Genomic DNA, 20,442 nt, shown 5'->3' with positions numbered 1-20,442 from the left:
AACAAAGGTCCATATAATCAAATCTATGGTTTTTCTAGTAGTCACGTATGGATGTGAGAGTTGGACCATAAAGAAGGCTGAGCATTGAAGAATTGATGCTTTTGAACTGTGGTGTTGGAGAAGACTCTTGAGAGTCCCTTGGACTGCAAGGAGATCCAACCAGTCCATCCTAAAGGAGATCAGTCCTGAATATTCATTGGAAGGGCTGATGCCGAAGCTGAAGCTCCAATATTTTGGCTAACTGATGCAAAGAACTGACTCATTGGAAAAGACCCTGATGCTGGGAGGGATCGGGGGCAGGAGGAGAAGGGGACGACAGAGGATGAGATGGCTGGATGGCATCACCAACTCAATGGACGTGAGTCTGAGTGAACTCCAGGAGTTGCTGATGGACAGGGAGGCCTGGTGTGCTGCCGTCCATGGTGCCGCAAAGAGTCGGACACGACTGAGCGCCTGAACTGGACTGAACTGAGCTGATGGTGGAATCTAAGACATGACACAGATGAACTGGTCTGTGAAACGGACACGGACTGTTGGACATGAAGAGCAGACTCGCAGCCGCCCATGGTGGTGCTGCGGAGGGACGCAGTGGGAGTGTGGAATTAGTAGATGCAATTATATACATAATGAATGAGTTGGCAACAAGGTCCTACTGTGTAGCATAGGGAATGACATTCAACATCCTGTGATTAAACCATAATGGAAAAGAATATGAAAAAGAATGTTTATGTATACAACTGAGTCACTGCTGTACAGCAGAAATTAATACATTATAAGTCAACTATACTTCAATAAAGTACATTTTAAAAAATGAAATTTCACCTGAAAAACAAAACTAGCGCAGCTCCGCGTGGCTGGTGAAAAACAAGGCCAGGTGTGCGCCCCCGCCCCGCCCCATTAACCGGCTCCTGGGGAGCCCATGCAGTTTGAGCAGTCGGCTCACCTGCTCTAACAGGTGAAATGCAGGTCCACGGTGAAGTGGTTCCCGGCTCCCGTCCTTTCACTGCTGGGCCCTGTGAGCTGGCAGGAAAGCACCTGCCTCCCCAGGGTGCCACCGTAAGTCACCCCCGTGACCCCCTGCCGTCAGGACGCTTGCTGGACATCACCAGCGTCCAGCAAGCTGAGGCAGGGGCAGGCCCTCTCCAGGGACCTGGAGCAGTGGTACCCTGTGGTCTGGGCCCTGCTCGTCCTCAAATAGCAACCCAGGTGAGTGGAGACCTGACTCCCCTGCCCGGGGACGCTCAGCAGGTAAGCTCTGCCCCCAGCCCCTCTCCCCTCAGTCTGTGACCCAGGCCCTCCCTTCGCCTTCGGCTTGTAGACCAGGCTGGGATGCTGAGGTCCCTGCCCCAGGGTCAGACCATTGGGGTCCTTGCTCCAGCGTGGACAGCGGCTACTCAGGGAGGCTGGCTCGGGAGAAGGTGGTTGCAGTCCAGTCACCTCTGGAGAAGCCGGACCCAGGCCCTGGGCGCCCGCAGTGGACCCACAAACCCGAGCGCCCCGCGCCTGCCCGCCCTCTCATAAGTGTGGGTTGCGGCCAGCTTAGAGAAAGGACTCCCATCGGAACACAGTCCTGCCTCAAGTCTGATTCAGCCTGGGGAGCTGGGGTTTCCCAGCCTTTTATCACGTAACGCCTTTTAATGAAGTGGAATGGAAAATTACAAAACCAGTAGACTTCGAAAGTGAAATAATAATAAAGACAGTAATCTTGTTCATTTTCCAGGGGAACTGGGTTTGGTCATTAGAGTGTGTGAAAGTCCCTGTGCGTGAGCCATCTGTCTGTCTGTCTGCCTCTCTCTCTTTCTGTCCCTCTCTCTCTTTCCTATGAACTCAGAAGCCCCCGCCTTGCCCATCGATACTCGGCTCAGGCTTCCATTCATCCACTTACCTCTTGGATCCGCTCCCATGGACGTTTTCTGTTGTTTTCTAACAGGTTTCTTGGGATACTGTTGACATAAGTAGCCCACGTTTAAAGTGTACAGCTTGTTAGCTTTTGATACACGTGCGCCAGGAAACTTCACAACTAAGACAGTGAACGCCCTGCCCCCCACCATCGCCAAGGCAGTGTGCGTGGAGGTTTAGGGTGAGCTGCTGGCTCAGGGGTGGGCCGTGGCTGCCAGGATCCAGGAGGAAGCAGAGCCTTAGCGACCGGTACTGAGTCTTGTTAAAAACTCAGGTGAAGATGTGGCCTTAGGACAGACGTGTTTTAGGACATGGCCAAGCCCCTGCTCCACCACGAATTCCTTGTCACCCTGGCCAGGAGCAGACAGGTCTCATCAGCATGTGCAGGTTGAAATGATCTCATCTTACAAAGAAATATTTGGGGTCTAGCTTGGAATTACAAGCAGAAAAAAAGCAATCACCCAGAGAATTTAAGCAGCAGGTAAGGCTTTGTTTTTTGAATTCCACTTTTCTAAGAAGGGATGGGATTTTTCCACTCCAGGTTTTGGGGAGAGGTAGAAAGAAGGGGACTTGGAACCCTGTCCATCCCCAGGACGGGTTTCCTGCCACATTCCTGCTGTGGGGGAATGTGCTGTGGGGCATTTCTGCCTCTGGGGCATTCAGACACGGGCGAGGGTCCAGATGCCAAAGGACCACGCAGAACACTCCGGCTACCTTTGTGCAGGAATCTGCACTGTACCCCAGCGGCTGGCAACCATGACGTCCACAGGTGACATCCACAGGTGAGGCTCCTGTGACTCAGCCACGAATGCGTGGGGTCACAGTGACCCTCAGGGACACAGGGTGAAGCCGCTCCAGAGTGCTCAGGTCTCACCCTCGCCAGCAAGTCCTGAGTCCAGGGCTTCCTCCCGCCCTGGATTAGATGGTTCTTCCTTCAGATTTTCAAAGGCACCACGGGGAATCTGTAGGAAAACAAGTGCTTAGTATCGCATCTCTCTTTGCAATCTTGCTTAACAGAGGAAGCTTCCCCTTCCACGGAGGCTCCTTCCATGGCTAACACTGACTGTGGAACAGCAGGCTTCGGAAACGCGGCAGCGGCGATCTCTGAAGAACAGCCTGTGCCCTTCAGAGCAGGCAGACACACCCGTCAGAGGACGGGCCAGTTTCGGGTGGAAAATGAGGAGGAGGAGATGTCTGCTTGCCCAGGATGCAGACTCTGTTCTGCGCATCCGCGACGCTTCCACCGCCACCTGGAAAAGCTCCCTGTGTTACATTAATTCAAACCACATGACACGGCTGACTGCAGCCATTTTCTACCTTCAAACAGGGTCCTTTCAAAACAGAAAACATATACAGGTCTGGGGGGCCCTCCGCCACTGCCACCTCCGCCCAGACCCGGGCTTTGGAGAAGTGTCCATTCAGGTTCTCCGCCCATTTGTTGTGGGTTGTTCGGTTTTTTGATGTTGCGCTTGCCTGAGCTGCTGTGTGCTTTGGAGACTAATCCCTTTTCAGTCGCATCATTTGCAAATACTTTCTCCCATCCTGCTGTTTCATTCTGTTTATGGTTTCCTTTGCTGTGCAGAAGCTTTTAAGTATAATTGGTCCCATTTATTTGTTTTTGTTTTTATTTTCATTACTCTAGAAAGTGGATCCAAAGAGAGTGAAATAATGCCATTCACAGCAACATCATGGACCTAGAGATTATCACCTTAAATGAGGGAAGTCAAATACAGAAAGACGAATATGGTATCACTTATATGTGGAATCTTTTAAAGTGAGCCAAACGAATTTATTTACAAAACAGCAACAGATTGACAGACATAGAAAACAAACTTATGTTTATCAAAGGGGAGAGCTGGGGGAAGGGAGGATAAATTAGAAATTGTGGATTAGCAGATACACTCCGTTAGACACAACCGACCGTAAAGCACAGGGAACTCTACTCAATATTCTGATCTAACCTACATGGGAAAAAAATCTGAGAAAGAATGGATATATGTATGTGTATAACTGAATCACTTTGCTATACAGCAGAAACTACAAATAACTATCACAGCTATAAATCAACTATATTCCAATATAAAACAAAAGTGTTTTAAAAAAGAAAAATGCTACTTACGCCTGGCTGCTTTACTAAGAGCTAATCCTGTACTGTTTGGAGACCTTCGCTCACACATCTTAGGATAAAGGGGGTTTGATGACAGCTGTTTCTTTTAAACCTCAGCCTCCAGGGGTCCCAGGAGCAGGCCACCAGAGGAGAAAGCGGTGCTGACTCGATCCCTGCAGGAGCCAGTGCGGGCACACTCCCCACTGCCCTCGGGGCCCATCGCGCCTCCAGGGGCCACCGGACGGAAGGCAGCTCGTCTTTCCCAGTGCTGAGCGAGCGCCAGGCCCCGGGTCACCGCGCCGGTATAAAGGGGAGGGGCAGACTCAGCCCGGGCGCTGGGGACACAGGAGGACGCCCGCCCGCAGGAGTAGCCTGAGCAGCCGGGAAGGACCGCAGAGTAAGCCCCGGCTGATGCGGGTGAGCCCGCCGTGGGCACATGTGGGAGCTGGGTCACATGTGCGTCTGCTGGGGGTCTATTTGCCTTCGTCCGCAGCCTTTCCCACTCAGAATTCCGGACACCCCATCCCCGGCCTCCCTATCCCTGCTTCCCACCCCAGGGCCGACTGCGGTGGGTCTGTGTCCACCACCCCCTGCTTTCTGGTGGCCTCATCTGTCTGTCTGTCTGTCTGTCCATCTGCTTGTGTTCCTGCTCTATGAGGACTTGGAGGGCTGCCCTGCTGAGCTGGGCTTCCCTGGGGTGAGAGCTCTGAGACCCCGTGTCTCTGGGAAGCCCCAGAGAGAGGAGCAGCCGAGCTCCCCTTAAAGTGCCAGGTTCCCCCCGGGTCTGAATGAGCGCAGCGCCCAGCCCCATCCTCCCGGAGGAGAGGCCGTCCGTGGAGTGGATGCCCCCGCGCTCAGCACCCCCAGCCCTCCCATGTCGTCAGCCCAAGCTTTTGCCACGTAATCACTGGCTGCCCTGACTCTGGAGGACTCGGCCCTTGGGGACAAACTGCTGCCTCTCTAAGCCTCTTTGGTCTACAGGGCCCCCACAAAGTGGTCACCCGCCCGCCCCCTCAGATCCCACCTCTACGGCCCTCACAGGCTGGCCTCGCTCCTGCCTCCCGAGCGGCAGCAATACCCCTGTGACGTCACAAGAAGCACTTGGAAGATGCTCCTGGTCCCTGTCCTTGGCTGCCTGGGCCTGGTTCCAGAACCTTCTGGAGCCCCCAGCAGGGTGATGCATCTTTGAGGGGGGCTAGGCAAAGGCTCACAGGCTAAACTTCAAGAGTGGAGGGCTGTCCCGGGAGGGGAGACAGCCCCCTTGTTTGCTCCCTGAGCCCCAAGATGGCCGGCATTCCCAGGGCAGCGCAGGGCTCAGGGAGATGCACACCAGGCGTGCCCACATCCAGAGACCAAGGGCCTTCACAATGGAAGGCGGCCCCCTCCTCCTGCAGCCTGCTGGAGCCCAGGCCAGCCTTCACAAGGAGCGGTTCCTCCACCAAGCCCACTCCCTCTGGACTCAGGTCAGCAGGCCGGCGAGAGGAAAAGGCCAGTCTGATGAAGTGGCCCTGCATCCAGGCAGGCCAAGGCTCTGCTTACCCTGGACGTGAACGTGTGGAAGTCACTCTTGCAGAGGCCCCGGGCCATGCTCGTGTGTGCCGGACACAGAGGCCCAGGGCCACGCTCGTGTGTGCAGCTGGGCTGTGACCAGGAGAGACTGAGGCCCCAGGGCAGTGGCGGGCAGGCTGGCCATGGGCCATGCTCTCCTCGGGGTCCTCACCATTCCCAGAGGGGATATTGACCCATTTCTTTTGTGTGGGGTCTGTTTAGTATCAGGGTGAGGCTGACTTCATCATATTATGAATTAAGAAGCATTCTTGCCTCTTTAATCTTCTGGACTAGTTTGAGACATACAGGTGTCAACTCTTTAATGTTTTGTAGAATTTATCTGTAAAGCCATCTGGCCCTGGACTTTCATTTGTCAGCAGTTTTTGTGGTTGGTTTGTTTGTTATTGCTGCTGATTCCATTTCATTACCGGTAGTCAGCCTGATCTAATTCTTCCTGATTCAGTCTTGGGAGATTGTATGTTATTAACACTATGAATTTACCCATTTCTTCTAAGCTATCCATTTTATTGGTGCACAGAGTCGGACACGACTGAAGCAACTTAGCAGCAGCAACAGCATGTTGGGTGCAAACATATTTACAATTGTTATAACTTCTTTCTGGATTGGCCCCTTCATCATGTAATATACTTTTTTTATGTTTTGTTGCTGCTGCTGCTAAGTCGCTTCCGTTGTGTCCAACTCTGTGGGACCCTATAGACGGCAGCCCACCAGGCTCCCCCGACCCTGGGATTCTCCAGGCAAGAACACTGGAGTGGGTTGCCATTTCCTTCTCCAATGCATGAAAGTGAAAAGTGAAAAGTGAAAGTGAAGTCGCTCAGTCGTGTCCAACTGTTCACGACGCCATGGACTGCAGCCTACCAGGCTCCTCCATCCATGGGATTCTCCGGGCAAGAACACTGGAGTGGGGTGCCATTGCCTTCTCCATGCCTTGTTGCAGTTTTTGCTTTAAGGTCTGTTTTGTCTGATATAATAGATTTCCTTTCATTTCCGTCTGCACGCAATACCTTTCCCCATCCCCTCACCTTTAGTCTGTGTGTGTCTTTATAGCGCAAGTGAGCATCTGGCAGGCGGCATACGTGGGTCTTATTTTTCCATCCATTCAGCCACTCTATGTCTGGAGCATTTAGTTCACTGACATTTAAAGTGACTATTGATAGGTATGTGCTTATTGCCATTTTGTTAGTTGTTTTCCGATAGCTTTTGCAGTTCTTTTTGCTGCTGCTTCTTTTGCTTCCTTCCCTTGTGACCTCATGACTATTTAATGTCATGTTTGAATTCCTTTCTCTTCTTTGTGTGTCTGTTACAGGCTTTTGATGTGTGGTTATCATGAGGTTCATATATAACAACCGGTAGAAATACGTGACTACTTAATCTGATGACCTCAAGTTCAAATGCATTCTAACCACCCTACGTTATTACCCCCCACACGTTTAGCTTGCTGACATCTCATTTTACACCATAACCACTTATGATGGACATAGATGACGTTAACACTTTTGTCTTTAAACTTCCTACTAGATTTATAAGTTGCTGTTCCATTACTCTCACTTGATGTTTGCCTTTACCACTGAGTCTTTTTTCTTTTTCTTTCATACTTAAAGGGAGAAGTCCCTTTAACATTTCTTGTAAGGCCAGTTTAGTGGTGCTGAAATCTTTCGGCTTTTGTTCTTCTGTAAAGCTTTTTCTCTGCCCTTCAGATCTGAGCGATGGCCTCGCCGGCTCGAGTAGTCTCGGTTTAGCTTCCCTTTCATCACTTAGTATGTATAGCATCACTTCTTCATCACTTAGTATGTACAGCATCACTTCTTCATCACTTAGTATGTGCAGCATCACTTCTTCATCACTTAGTATGTGCAGCATCACTTCTTCATCACTTAGTATGTGCAGCATCACTTCTTCATCACTTAGTATGTGCAGCATCACTTCTTCATCACTTAGTATGTGCAGCATCACTTCTTCATCACTTAGTATGTGCAGCATCACTTCTTCATCACTTAGTATATCTAGCATCACTTCTCCATCACTTAGTATATATAGCATCACTTCTTCATCACTTAGTATGTGCAGCATCACTTCTTCATCACTTAGTATGTACAGCATCACTTCTCCATCACTTAGTATATACAGCATCACTTCTTCATCACTTAGTATGTACAGCATCACTTCTCCATCACTTAGTATATACAGCATCACTTCTTCATCACTTAGTATGTACAGCATCACTTCTCCATCACTTAGTATATACAGCGTCACTTCTTCATCCCTGAGTATATATAGCGTCACTTCTCCATCACTTAGTATATATAGCGTCACTTCTCCATCACTTAGTATATATAGCATCACTTCTTCATCCCTGAGTATATATAGCGTCACTTCTCCATCACTTAGTATATATAGCATCACTTCTTCATCCCTGAGTATATATAGCGTCACTTCTCCATCACTTAGTATATATAGCGTCACTTCTCCATCACTTAGTATATATAGCGTCACTTCTCCATCACTTAGTATATCTAGCGTCACTTCTCCATCACTTAGTATATCTAGCGTCACTTCTCCATCACTTAGTATATCTAGCGTCACTTCTCCATCACTTAGTATATCTAGCATCACTTCTTCATCACTTAGTATATATAGCATCACTTCTTTCTGGCAAAGTTTCTGCTGAAAGGTCAGCTAATGGTCTTATGGGCATTTCCTTGTAGGTAACTAGCTGGTTTTCTCTTGCCGCTTTTAAGATTCTATCTTTATCTTTAGTTTGGCCACTTTAATTATAATGTGCTGATGCCAGCCTCTTTGAGTTGTCCTTGTTTAGGGTTCTCTGTGCTTCCCGGACCTGGCTGTCCTTTTCCTTCCCCAAGTCAGGGAAGTTTTCAGCAACTATTTCTTCAAAGAAGTTTTCTGCTCCTTTCCCCCTCTTTTCTCATTCTGGGACCCCTGTATGTGATGTTGTTATAGAAGTCTCTTAAACTAGCCTCATTTTTTACTTTTTTTCCTTTTTCTGTTCAGCTCCGATGATTCCACCACTCCGTCTTCCAGATCACAGACCCCTTCCTCTGCTGTTGGAACGATCGAATCGGTTGATTCCTTCTCGTGTTGGTGGTTTTTTCAGCAACTGTTTTCTTCAGCTCTGTTTGGTTCCTCTTTACATCATCTCCCTGTTGAAGTTCTCACTGTTTATCCTTCTTCTGCGTCCATGAGCATCTTTGTGAGCGTAACCATGAGCTCCTTACTAGGTAGACGGCTGACCCTTACCTTGTTTAGTTCTTTCCCTGAGGTCCTCTGCGCCCTGCTTTTGCCTAACTCTCTGTGTTCGTTTCTATGTGTTGGGCTATTTGGTTACTCTTCCCAGTCTTGGATGAGAGGCCTTAGGTGAGAGATGTCCTTGGGGGCCCACGGCATGCCCCATCCAGTCCCCAGAGCTCCATGCTGCCGGAGGGCCCCTCTGTGGGCTGCAAGGACCCTCCTGTCATGGGGGGCTGACTGCGGCAGACCCCCTGAAGGGCAGGGCAGGCCTCCTGAGCAGTGAGCTGTGTGGCCCCAGTGGGGCATGGGACAGTGGCCGGCCCACTGGCGGCCAAGGCCAGCCCCCCACGTGCTGACCTGGGGGCACTCAGGATGGACCAAGAGCAGCCACATGTGGGGCCAGAGGAGCCCCCAGGGCTGGCGCTGGCCCCTGGACTTGCTGTGGGCAGGGCTAGCTCCCTAAGCGCGTGGTGCCCAGCCAGTGGTGGGCAGGAGAGGACAGGTGCGGACAGCTCGTGCTGGCTAAGCCGCTGGCATCGGAGGCCAGGAGGAGGGCTCCAACGCGGTGCCGGCCAGCGCTGGTGTCCACTTGGCAGCACAAGCCTCCCACAGGGGCTGCTGCCAGCATCTGTGCCCCAGGGCTGTCCACGGGGCCCCGCCTCCCCAGAGGCACCCCAGGATCAGCCGGGGGTCTGACCCTGGCTCCTGCAGACTGCCACCCCACCCCGGGTCTCCCCAGCCTGGCAAGCAGAGTCTGTTCCCGCAGCCCTCCAGCTCTCCTGAAAGGAAGCCAGACATTCTAGGAGCTCGCCTTCCTGCTGCAGGAACCCCAAGCTGAGGAGCTCGACGAGGGGCTCAGACCAACCTGCTCCTTGGGGGAACCTCTGCGACTGTGAACTCCAGCCCACTGGTGAGTTGCTGGCCGCAGGCTGCAGCTCTCCATACGCTGTGTCCCCACCACGGCTGCCTGTCTGGCTGTGGGTCTGTTATGTCTTCAGTCCTGGGTCCCCCTTTCTGCTAGTTTTCTGGCCACTCTCACTGATGTTGCTCTGAGTGTCTGTGGGAGGAGGTGAGCTCAGGGTCCTCCTTCTCCACCATCTGGGCCCCCAGCACTGCTGGTTTCGGAGCTGTTACTGCCGCCTCCCACACAGCTCACACGTGCGCAGCCTCCAACCTCCTGCAGGGACACCGGCCCTGCTGGGCGGTCAGAAGGGGTGGGGTCCTCATGGTGCAGACCTGACTGCGGAGCAGGGCTCATCCCTGGGGGCTTGGAAGGGGCTGCCCCCAGGCCGAGGGGGGTGGCCACACGGAGTCCGTGAGTGAGGAGGGGTCTCCCCTGGGGCCCAGGGCATCCTGCAGTTTCACCGTCACAGTGGAGCCTGGCCCCGGCTGGGCTGCTCTTGCCCCCAAATCTAGCCTGTCCCCCACCCCGTCCCCCGCGGGTCGGGACAGCCGCCCTCCCAGCCCTCGACCCTGCCGGCTCCACCCCCTGCCCTTCTCGCCTGCGAATGTCTCCCTGCTCCTCCATCACACCCCAGCAGGTGCAGGCTTGGGCTCGGGGCACTGGGGTTAGTCACATGGCCTTGCAAACGCCGATCCAGCAAGCAGGCAGCTCCAGAGACTTAGAGCTGTTTCTAATGGGTCTGCGGCCAGCCTGCAGCTTCTCCTTTAGTTTTCATAAGCCCCCTGTGCCCGAGTGCAGAGGGCTGGTCTCCCGAGCGCTCTTGGACCCCGAAGCGGGCGGCGGGTCGTTTCCCTCTCTTCTCCTGGTTCCCGCGCCGGCACCCCTGCTCCTGCCCTGCGCCCCGGCCCCCAAGTCACAGGGAACTCGGCCCCTACCTGCTTCCACAGGAAGATCTTCAGGCCTTGAGCCAGCCTCCCCTGGCTCCCACTGTGCACACGTGGGCCTGGGCTGGTCTTCCTCCAGGGCTCGTGGCCTTCAGATTCCCGGCTCTGGCTGCAGCTGCCCACAGCTGTGCCCACAGCCAGCCCTGTGTCCCAAGGGTCAGCCAGTGTGCAGGCCCCAGAGGTGGCTCCCCGGCCCTCACACCCACACACACACATGCAGCGTGCAACACACACGGGAGCTCCTTTCGCACCTCAGGCTGCCCGGGCATGGTGCTGAAACCCGACCCTGTACTCTGAGGCTACTGGGGGCTCAGGGAGGCTCTTCTGCACAGGGGCTCCACTAGTCTCCACACCTGTGGCCTCAGTCCCACACGTGGCCTGGCCCTTGGCCTCGAGGAGCCGAGCACTTACACAGCTCTGCTCAGCCGACCCCTCACCCGGACGCAGAGAAATGACCTGCCTGCCTGGAGGACCAGAGGCCAGGCATCCTGTACCCATAGCTTCTAACAAAGGTCCCAGATTGTGCATCTCACCATCTTCCCACCAAACGCAGATGCAGACTTTCTCTAACCAACGTCGTCTCTCCATCCTTTCAGACAAGAGCATCTGGCATGTGGGTCTGAGCCCAGGGTGAGAGTTTCCTTCTGGCCCCTCGAGAAACCCCGTGACAAACGGCAGCCGGTTCAGCAGGGTCAGGGTCCTGCTGGGGGCGGATTCTCCCAGCCACGCCAACCACGGGAACCATACAACCCACACCACAAACGCCAGCTCAGGACAAACACCTGTGCTTGAGACTGAATTCTCAAGGTCAAGTCTGACCAGCTTAGGGGGTTTGAAAGCCCACACGTGCCTTAAGAGTTGAGCTGCAGAGGCAGGCCGCACTGGGCCCCTTCTTCATGGCGTGGTTAGAAGCACGGAGTAGCAGAGAAGCCACCATTGGGTGGGGGGCTTCATCCACTGCTGCCCCCGGCCTGCTCCTCCTCTGCTGGGAGGGAGCCTGGTTGGTCCTGCAGTCCCCACGGTCGGAGGTTTTAACAACAGCCAGTTCCAGATGAAAAACCTGGCTTTCTGTCCCCGGGATCTTACCTTGATCTCAGTTCCTAATTATGCCAGGGGTGCCTTTGGAATGACCTTGCCTGGTCTCAGGGGTCCACAGGGGGTCTGGAATCTCCCGTGAGGCTTCTTTGGACCAGTGTCCACCCTGCCTCCTGGAATGAGGGGCCTTGATAGGAAGCACGTGATGCAGCAAGTCCAGCACATGAGGCTGTGACGCGTCGGACAGTCTGTCCCTCACCGTCCCCAGGGGAGGGCGGCGGGGCAGAGGGAGCGTGGTTTCCGTGGGAAGGCCCAGGGGAGGCAGGCGGAGGGTGGGCAGGCCTGTGGGATTCCAGGGGTCCCGAGGGGCAGGGCCGTCCCTGGCTGTCTGGCACCCCGTCCTGGGTGAGGAGGGCAGGTGGATTGTGGCCCAGAGCGTGGGTTCCCCAAGGAGAGAGTGAGGGTCCCGCATTGTTCAGTGTGTATTTCAAAAGTGCACCAGGAGGCCCAGACCCAGCACCAGGGCGTCAGAACAAGGCGTGTAGGGGTGGGTGTGCAGGGCGGACGTCAGGACGCTGGAGACACGGTGAGCACAGTGACGAGCTGGGAGGCACCACAGACTTGGAACAGAAGGTGACGTGTGCCATCCTGGAGGCGAAACTCAAGACCCGGTGTGGGCAGGGCGGCTTCCCTTGAGGCCTCACCCGTTGGCGGGTCCCAGGTCCTCGCGGGGTGTCCCTCTGTGGTCTGTGTCCCGACCACCCCCCTGTAGGGACACCGGTCCTCCGGGTCAGGGCCCCTGGTGACCTCACTTAGCCTTAGTCACTTCCGTCGTGCTTTGCCGTCCTGGGGTCAGACGCACAGAGCAGCCACTCGGGGCTCAGGCAGGGCCGCTGCTGTGTGGGCACCACACACCCCCCAGCCATCTCCACCTGGGATCACCCACATGAGAAGCAGAGAAGAGTTGCTGTCACTTAAGTTTCCAAATGCCCAAAGGCCCCAAATGGGATTTACCATCAACTGCTACTTCCCCTAATCTAGGAAACCAGTCCAGAAGGCGGCAAGCCCGCTGGTCTGAATGCTCTGTGAGCCCCCTGACAGTCTGACCCCCAGGAAGGTGCAAGGGGGTGAGGGAAACGTCTGGGGTGGAGCCGCCTTCTTATCGGTAAGCTCTCAAACCAGCACAGCACAGCATGACAGATCTGCACATTCTCCTTTATCCAGAACATGAGCAAAAGCTACACCATGAAGTACCACGGAAGGGTAACCTATGATGCCGACGTGCTAAAGATGTTTTGGGAGAAAAAAATCAAGCTTCACACGGAACAACTGCAAAAGGAGGACATGAGGATCCGCAGGAGCGCCCTGGACAGGTGAGCTCGGTGCCAGCAACCTGAGGGCACAGAGACACACCTGTACCGGGGCTGCCAGCCTTCAGGATGCAGTCTAGAGACCCCGCCACCACCTGCTTCCCACCCTCAGATCAGTGTCACCTGAGGAGTGGGTATGAACCACTGAACATCAGCCATGCCAACTCAGCTTCAGCATCACATCACTGTTCAGTAGTGGTAGAGAAGAACACCCCATCCATCCCTCGCCCATCCCTCCATCACCTTATCCCTCCATCACCCCTTCCCTCCATCAACATATCCCTCCATCACTCCTTCCCTCCATCACCCCTTCCCTCCATCACCCCATCCCTCCATCAACATATCCTTCCATCACCCCTTCCCTCCATCATCCCTTCCCTCCATCACCCCTTCCCTCCATCACCCCTTCCCTCCATCAACATATCCCTCCATCACTCCTTCCCTCCATCAACCCTTCCCTCCATCATCCCTTCCCTCCATCACCCCTTCCCTCCGTCCCCTTATCCGTCCATCACCCCTTCCCTCCATCATCCCTTCCCTCCATCACCCCTTCCCTCCATCACCCCTTCCCTCCATCACCCCATCCCTCCATCAACATATCCTTCCATCACCCCTTCCCTCCATCACCCCTTCCCTCCATCACCCCTTCCCTCCATCAACATATCCCTCCATCACTCCTTCCCTCCATCAACCCTTCCCTCCATCATCCCTTCCCTCCATCACCCCTTCCCTCCGTCCCCTTATCCCTCCATCACCCCTTCCCTCCATTACCCCTTCCCTCCATCACCTTATCCCTCCGTCACCTTATCCCTCCATCACCCCTTCCTTCCATCACCCCCTCCCTCTATCACCCATCCCTCCATCACCCCATCCCTTCATTCCCAATCTCCTGAGGGCCCTGTAGGAAGTTGCCCTGCAGAGTTCATCTGATTTCATCTGTTTTCTGACATTTGCTCCCGCTGGATACAACCAATCAGCAAGTCCATCCTGCTCCTTGTCACACACGTGCTTGACTTACAGACTCAAAGCCAACCCCACCTTCTTCCTGAGTGGACGCAGGGGCCCATGGGTGCTAAGGGGAGTGTCCTAGGTGACCCTGCGCAGTGGACAGTTAAGAGGGAATGTTAGCACATAATTTGCACCAAGACAAAGTCTCAGATGGCCAGAAACCTCCAAAGTGGCCCCAACCTTAGTCCCCAAATAGCACCAGCAGCTGCTGCCCTGCGAGCTAGGCTGGAAAGGCGGATTCTTGGCTACTGTGGAGGGCTCAGCCTGGGTACTGACCCTGCCAGGGGCCAGAGGTCTGGTTGCCATGCTGCCCCCCCATCCAGTGCTTCTGGCCACTCGGCACAGATGTGCGGCTGCGGCGCCTCCTGTCCACACCGTGTGGCCCCCAGAGCTGGCCACTGTCCTCCCCTGGCCTCCTGGGGGGGAGGTCCTGGCACAGAACCCTCATTTGAAGGGCTCCTGGCCCAGGATCCCTTCTGGGTCTCCGTGGCCTCCTCCCTGTCCTTCATGTGCCATCAGGCCCAGGACATTCTGGGTCTCAGCCCATGAGGGAAGGTCCCAGGAGCAGGCTGCGGGTCAGCACTGCCTCGCCGGTCACTGAGGCCCTGGGCGGGGCTGACAGCCTCACCTGTCAGGGGAGACGTGCTGGTGACATGGCCTCAGCCCGCCCCCAGCCCTGCCCCTGGGCAGCAGCAGCTCCGCCCTCATCCCCAGGCGGTCAGGGCTGTCCTGGCCTCTCCGCTGGCTCGGGGGAGGTGCCCTCCTCCCTGTGTGGGCGCTTCCCACCAGTTTGCCCCGCAGTCCCGGAGGCGGGTCCAGGCCAGGCTCCCATCCCAGCCCGCTCCCTCCAACCCAAACCCCTTGCTCACATGGGGCCCAAGGGCATGTTCAGTCTACGGGGGCCTGACCCCTCGGCGGGCCTGTCTCCCCCGGGTCACCACTGGGAGTCGTGCTGTGGTCCCAACCACAGACCCCTGACCCGGGAAGCGAGCTCCTGAGGGCCCACCTGTGGTGCTGGGTGGGGCAGGCCAGTCGGGGCACTGCGTCCTGGCCTCTGGTCCTGCAGGGGCCTGCCTGCCCCCGGCTGCACTTTCCCTTCTGGGAGGAGCCTACGGGGCCCTTCCTGGTGGGCAGGCGTGGCCCTAGGAGATGAGACGGGGCCGGCACCGGGCACGGGCCTCGGGCAGCCCGGTGTGCTGGGTCCTCACTGAGCCCAAACGGCCTCCCCCAGGCTCCGCGACGAGTGGGCTCGGCAGCTGGAGAGAAGGAACCAGATGCTGCAGAGCTCCCAGGAGGCGCCCCCGCGGCCAGCCCCGCTGGGCACCCCCGCCCTGCGCACCGGGGACCAGCTGGCGGCCTGAGAGCGCAGCTCCCTGCGGCCCCGCACCGCCCTTGTGGCCGCCCAGCCCCCACGTGGTTTTGTGTCTCTAGCATGATGTAAGCGCCCAATAAAATCTCAGATGAGTGGATGTTTTGTGACCATTTTTATTCATACCTGTAAAATGTACACACACTAAAAGTGAACATGATGCTACTAACTTCCAGTAAGTTAGAAAGAAATCTCCGGACTGTGGGGACTTGGGCAAATTTGAACACAATTTAATTCATCTTTGATCAAAATGTCTGCAAAAGCTCAGCCTAAGGACAGTGCCCGACGTGAAGCTGTGTAAAGCCGTGTGCTCCCCAAGTCCCTTCAAAGTCCTCACTCACCACCACATCATCTCAGGAAGCGACACAGCCTCTTCCTCACTTGGGTTTGGAGGCACAGTCTCCGGAGGCCGCAGAGGCCGGTAGGGCTGGGACTCAGTGTTTCAGTGTCACCCCTGCCTGTCCCCCCAGCGGGGGCTGTGACTTCCCCGGGACCCCGGATGAGAAGGGGGCTTGAGCCCGCAGCAGAGGCCAGGCTGAGACAGGAGGACCGGGAGCCAACCAGATGCCCGCAGGGGCTGTGCCCCCTCCACACGGCCCACAGTGGGAGCCACCAGGGCACCTCGCTGGCAGGGCAGGACTCCCGGGAGGGGGCTGGGGCCTGGCTGTGCCGTCTCTGCAGATAGTGTAACGGGGAGGACAGATCCGACTCCACCTCAGGTCTTTAACCTTTGTGTTCCGGCGCCTTCGCTATGAGTTAGCAATGTTGGCCACAGCTTGAAATACACAGGTCAGCCCACTCTCAAGCCTCTGACCTTTACAGGCATAATACTTTCTCATTCATACAGAGATAAAGAGTTGCAGAACAGAGGATAACATCTTCCCGTTGGAGGTTTACAGGAACATCGTGACCTGACCTATGTGGGCAGCTGCGAGAACAAAGGAGTCCCATAGCAAGAAGCCCACCACAAGCAGCCAAACGCCCTCCCCTTTCAGAATAAAAGGGTCCTGAATTCTAAGTCCGCCGAGACGCTCTTGGGGACTCTGGTCCACCTTGTCTCCGTCTGCTGGCTTTCTGAGTAAAGTCGCTGTTCTGTGCCACAACTCATCTCCCCAATTATTGGGCTGTTGTGTAGTGAACAGTACAGATTTGGACTCTACAACAGTTGGGTTTGGGTTCTGTTTTGTTCTGACCCCCGATCCAGTTGGCAAGGACAGGGAGGGGTTGTCGGAGCTTCTCCAGAGACTTAACCAAAGGAAAAAACGCCAACACAAATGGCCACGTGACATCCACGGCATTTCCAGAGCTGTCCTCAGTAGACTGGACCACAAGTGGATATCCAGCAGAAAAGGTCCGGAATCGGACACAAATACAGGTGCGTGACTCAGCCAAATGGCCGTGGAGAGGGCCCACAGAAGGCCCGGCGCAACACCAACCTGCAGACGCACGTTCCTGGGCCACCCTGCAAGCTGTCCATCAGAGCTCGTGACTCAGGACATTCCACTGATGAACACGCGGGGAATGTGGTGATTAATGGCCCTAAAAATAGCTGGAGAATAGAAGCCCGTCACTAAGACGTGAAAAGCCCCAAGCTGCTCCAGGGTAATTTCATCTGATGATGTGCTTAGAGCTCCGCGCTGTCAACACGGATAAACAGAGACGTCTGCTTGGACCGTCTGGGGGACGGGCGTGTTGGCGCGGAACCCCGTCCTCAGGGCCCGCCCCGCTGCAGTGACCCGCTGACCTTCCTCCTCGTGGCAGAAGCCAGGGTGGCAGGGAGACAAGGCTCTTCACCAGCCGCAGCCTCTCCGCCACTGATCTTTGTCCCCAAAGCTGAGCTACACCCGAGACCAGACGGTGCTTCATGCACGGGACGGAAGAAGGGGGCGGCGACGGAGGAAGGGGGCGGCGACCGAGGAAGGGGGCGGGGCCGCACCTGGGCGCTCTGGACCGAGCCCTCCTCTCGCCCTGCCCTTTTGCAACTTTCCATGTGTGCAGAGCATATTTAGGGGCTGGATTTCAAACACCTACTCTTTATTTTCTGGAGGAGATTTTGAGACACAGAAAAATGGGAGCAGAGCCTGGAGGAGACACAGAGAGTCTCTTCCGTCCACAAGGCCTCTCCCTCCCCCAGGACCTGGAGCAGCTGAGGAAGGCCATGCGGCCCAAGGGCTGGGGGTCCCCTGGGCTGCCTGGACTGCGGGGGTGGCCCGGAGTGAGGGCTCGTCTGCCATCGTGTGGGGGCCGACGCCCGCTGCAGGGGTTCTGTGCAGTTCCTGCCACCCTCAGAGAGCCGGGCCCCTGCACTGGGCGGTCAGCTCTCTCCAAAGCAGCATGGCTGCTCGGCTCTGACTTATCTGAACACAACGGGACAAGGCCTGCTAGCTAACTGAGCTTTGGTCTGCTAAACCATGGAAGGGTTTGCCGGATTCAACTATGTTGAGCAGAACCACACACTCTGAATAGTCACTGTGGCCCTGAGTCCACGGCTGCTCGTCCTCCAGAGCTGAGTCGGGTCCGGGAGCTGAGGGACTGCCAGGCACAGCTCTGGGGCTGGGGCCTCCCTCCTCCAGGCTGGTCCTCGTCCCTGGGTTTGGTCCTCGTCCCTGGGCTCCTTGCCTGGCCTGGGGGGGGACTCGGAGCATACCCTGTTCTGGCAGGACCACAACCCTCAGCCCAGAAACCCCCTGATAACATGGTCATCTTTCTACCACTTCCTCTCAGTAGAACATGACAGGGTCTTGCTGCCATGTGAGTTACAAAGAAAACTTGTGCTTTTCAGAGCTGTTTGGACCCGGGAATGCGGGTGAGGGTTTGAGGGGCTGTCGACTTGGGAAGAGAAGCACTCACACGGGGCTGGTCTTTGACTTTTAGATCCCTGGGTGGCACCCTGGGGGCTTCCTGGAGGAGGGTCCCCTGGATGGGGCGGTGATGCTGGGACCTGGCAAACCAAGAGCAGGGCCAATTTCAGGAGGAAGGCCTCCCAGAGGTGGCCGGTGCTTACCATGCCTCTTTCCTCAGCATTCATCTTTAAAAATAAGAGCATTTCCCAGACTAGCCAAAATTAAGTTACTGTACTTAACAGAAAAGTACAAAGACTCTTGAACACCAGCTAATGCCAAGTCCCTTTTCGACTGTCCCCGGTTCCTGTGAGAGCAGGTTTGTGTGACCGAGACTCACATCAAATAGGTCCCCTCCCGCAGCTCTCGGGAAAACCAGCCCTGGGGACAGTCCCCTGGCCGAGTGCACTCACTGCTCTGCTCGCCCGTCCTGTCTCATTCCTCAAAGACAGAAACTGTCTCTAAGGGAGCAAGGGGCTTGACCTAAACACAGAGGCTGGATGGCCTGCCACCAAAACCAGCACCTGGGCGCCCTCTGAGTGAGACTGAGCCTACACCCGCCAGCGTCCAGGAGACACACCCCTCACAATGCCTGGAGCGCAGGTCCCCAGTACTCACCCCTCTGAGGGTCCGATCACAAACCCCTACCTTGTCCCAGGGCTCACTTCCAGCACCTGACACTGGGGACTTGCTAATCTGTCCCCCTTCCATGTTCATTAGACAGCGTCCCTTTTCCAAGCGGGCCTTCCTCATGACTGGAGTGATTTACTTTGACTCTAGTGGGAGCAGAAAGCAGGGCAGTGTTACATTGTCCCTTATGACACCAGTAATCAAAAGAAAGAGTTGGCTTCACTTCTGCACTATATCCCTTCTCATGCTTTCTCTCGTTTGAGTATCACCACAGATTCGTGGATTTACATAAACTGCGTGCAGTCAATCAACCCTGAGCATCCCTCTTCCGGATGCTCAAATTCTCACAGATTTGACCACTGAGATCCTTTTCAAACCAGCTTCTTTTTGATGGAACTCCATTAATCTTTGAAATGTCCCTGGCTTTCTGGAACACAAAAGGTCCTGAACTGGTATCACCAGAGCTGCCCCAGAACAGAAGATGGATAAACAAGTCGTGGTACATCCGATAGTAAAATAGTAGAGATGACAAAGACCAAGCTGTTCATATGTGTACCAGTGCAGGTGAGCCTCGAAACCAGCAGGTGTGGTGAAAGGAGGCAGGGAGGTGACGAAGACGTGCCCATCCTGCAGGTGCCATTGGTGACATCCCAGAAGGGGCACAGCCATTCCCGGCGGAAGTGGGACCCTGGTCCCCTCTGGGCAGGGACCCAGCACCAAGAAGCCTGGGGGCCACGTGGGGTGGGGACACTCCAGGTCTTGTTTGGGTGGAGGTTACACGACACACGGTCCTCAGCTGGGCCCTGGGGGTGCGCGCTTTACTGAACATGAATTTCATCCCAATAGAAAAGGCTTAGGGCAGGGAGGCTGCCCGTCTGAAGGGACACACTGCCCCCAGGGAGGTGCATGCTGGGTCCTGGTGGGGGCAACAGACTTCTCCCACCCAAGGTTCTGGGGTCCCCGGTCTCGAGTGTTGTCCACTGGGGTCTGCTGTCCCTCTCCTCCCTGGGGGACCCTGACCCACGCTTGGCACAGTTGAGCGGTCCGTGGGCCCCTCCGCCCAGGCCGGAGGAGGGAGGTCGGCCTCTGACTGATGGGCTCCATCCAGCCACCCCGAACCCACAGCAGCCACCAACCCACGTGGCCCTCCCCCGCCAGCACTCCCTCTTGGATCCCAGTCCAGGGGGAGCCCTTGTGGGGCCCCCACCCCTGGGAGGGAATGGGTCCCAGGGCCTTGGCAGCAGGCCCCAGGGGCAGACGGGGGGCCATCAGAGTGGGGTCCAGGGTGCTTGCCATGGGGCCCTAGAAGGCAAGAGGTTGGCAGGACTGGGCAGGGGAGACGTGGGAGGGGGGTTACGGATCGGCCAGGCCCCGAGGGGCATCTGTGGACACGTCCGGGTGAGGAAGACGCAGGCCCCACCCTTGTGCAGAGGATGAGAGTCTGCGGGGCCGGAGCGGGGAGTCAGCCCCCCCGGCCCCACTCAGGGAGCAGTGAGTGACAAGACTGGGCTGCAGCCGAGT

General features: G+C 55.9%; 1 protein-coding gene across 2 annotated transcripts; it reads left to right on the top strand.

Moving 5' to 3' along the window:
* Positions 1 to 2,012: 2,012 nt before the first annotated feature.
* Positions 2,013 to 15,551, top strand: FAM240C (family with sequence similarity 240 member C). 2 transcript variants are annotated; one of them, XM_061412959.1, is made up of 7 exons: positions 2,016 to 2,380; positions 2,917 to 3,321; positions 3,542 to 4,423; positions 8,585 to 8,674; positions 9,588 to 9,731; positions 12,929 to 13,077; positions 15,314 to 15,551. In XM_061412959.1, the coding sequence occupies exons 6-7, from the start codon at positions 12,932 to 12,934 to the stop codon at positions 15,441 to 15,443; spliced, it is 276 nt and encodes a 91-aa protein (XP_061268943.1). In that variant the 5' UTR covers positions 2,016 to 2,380; positions 2,917 to 3,321; positions 3,542 to 4,423; positions 8,585 to 8,674; positions 9,588 to 9,731; positions 12,929 to 12,931; the 3' UTR covers positions 15,444 to 15,551. The 2 variants fall into 2 exon arrangements, with proteins under 2 accessions (XP_061268944.1, XP_061268943.1); XM_061412960.1 differs by having other exon boundaries at positions 2,013 to 2,380; positions 2,917 to 4,423; positions 11,266 to 13,077.
* Positions 15,552 to 20,442: the final 4,891 nt, after the last annotated feature.

This window comes from Bos javanicus, chromosome 3 (genome assembly GCF_032452875.1).
Source record: "Bos javanicus breed banteng chromosome 3, ARS-OSU_banteng_1.0, whole genome shotgun sequence".
Classification (NCBI taxonomy): domain Eukaryota; kingdom Metazoa; phylum Chordata; class Mammalia; order Artiodactyla; family Bovidae; genus Bos; species Bos javanicus.
This window is presented reverse-complemented; position numbering and strand designations above follow the sequence as displayed.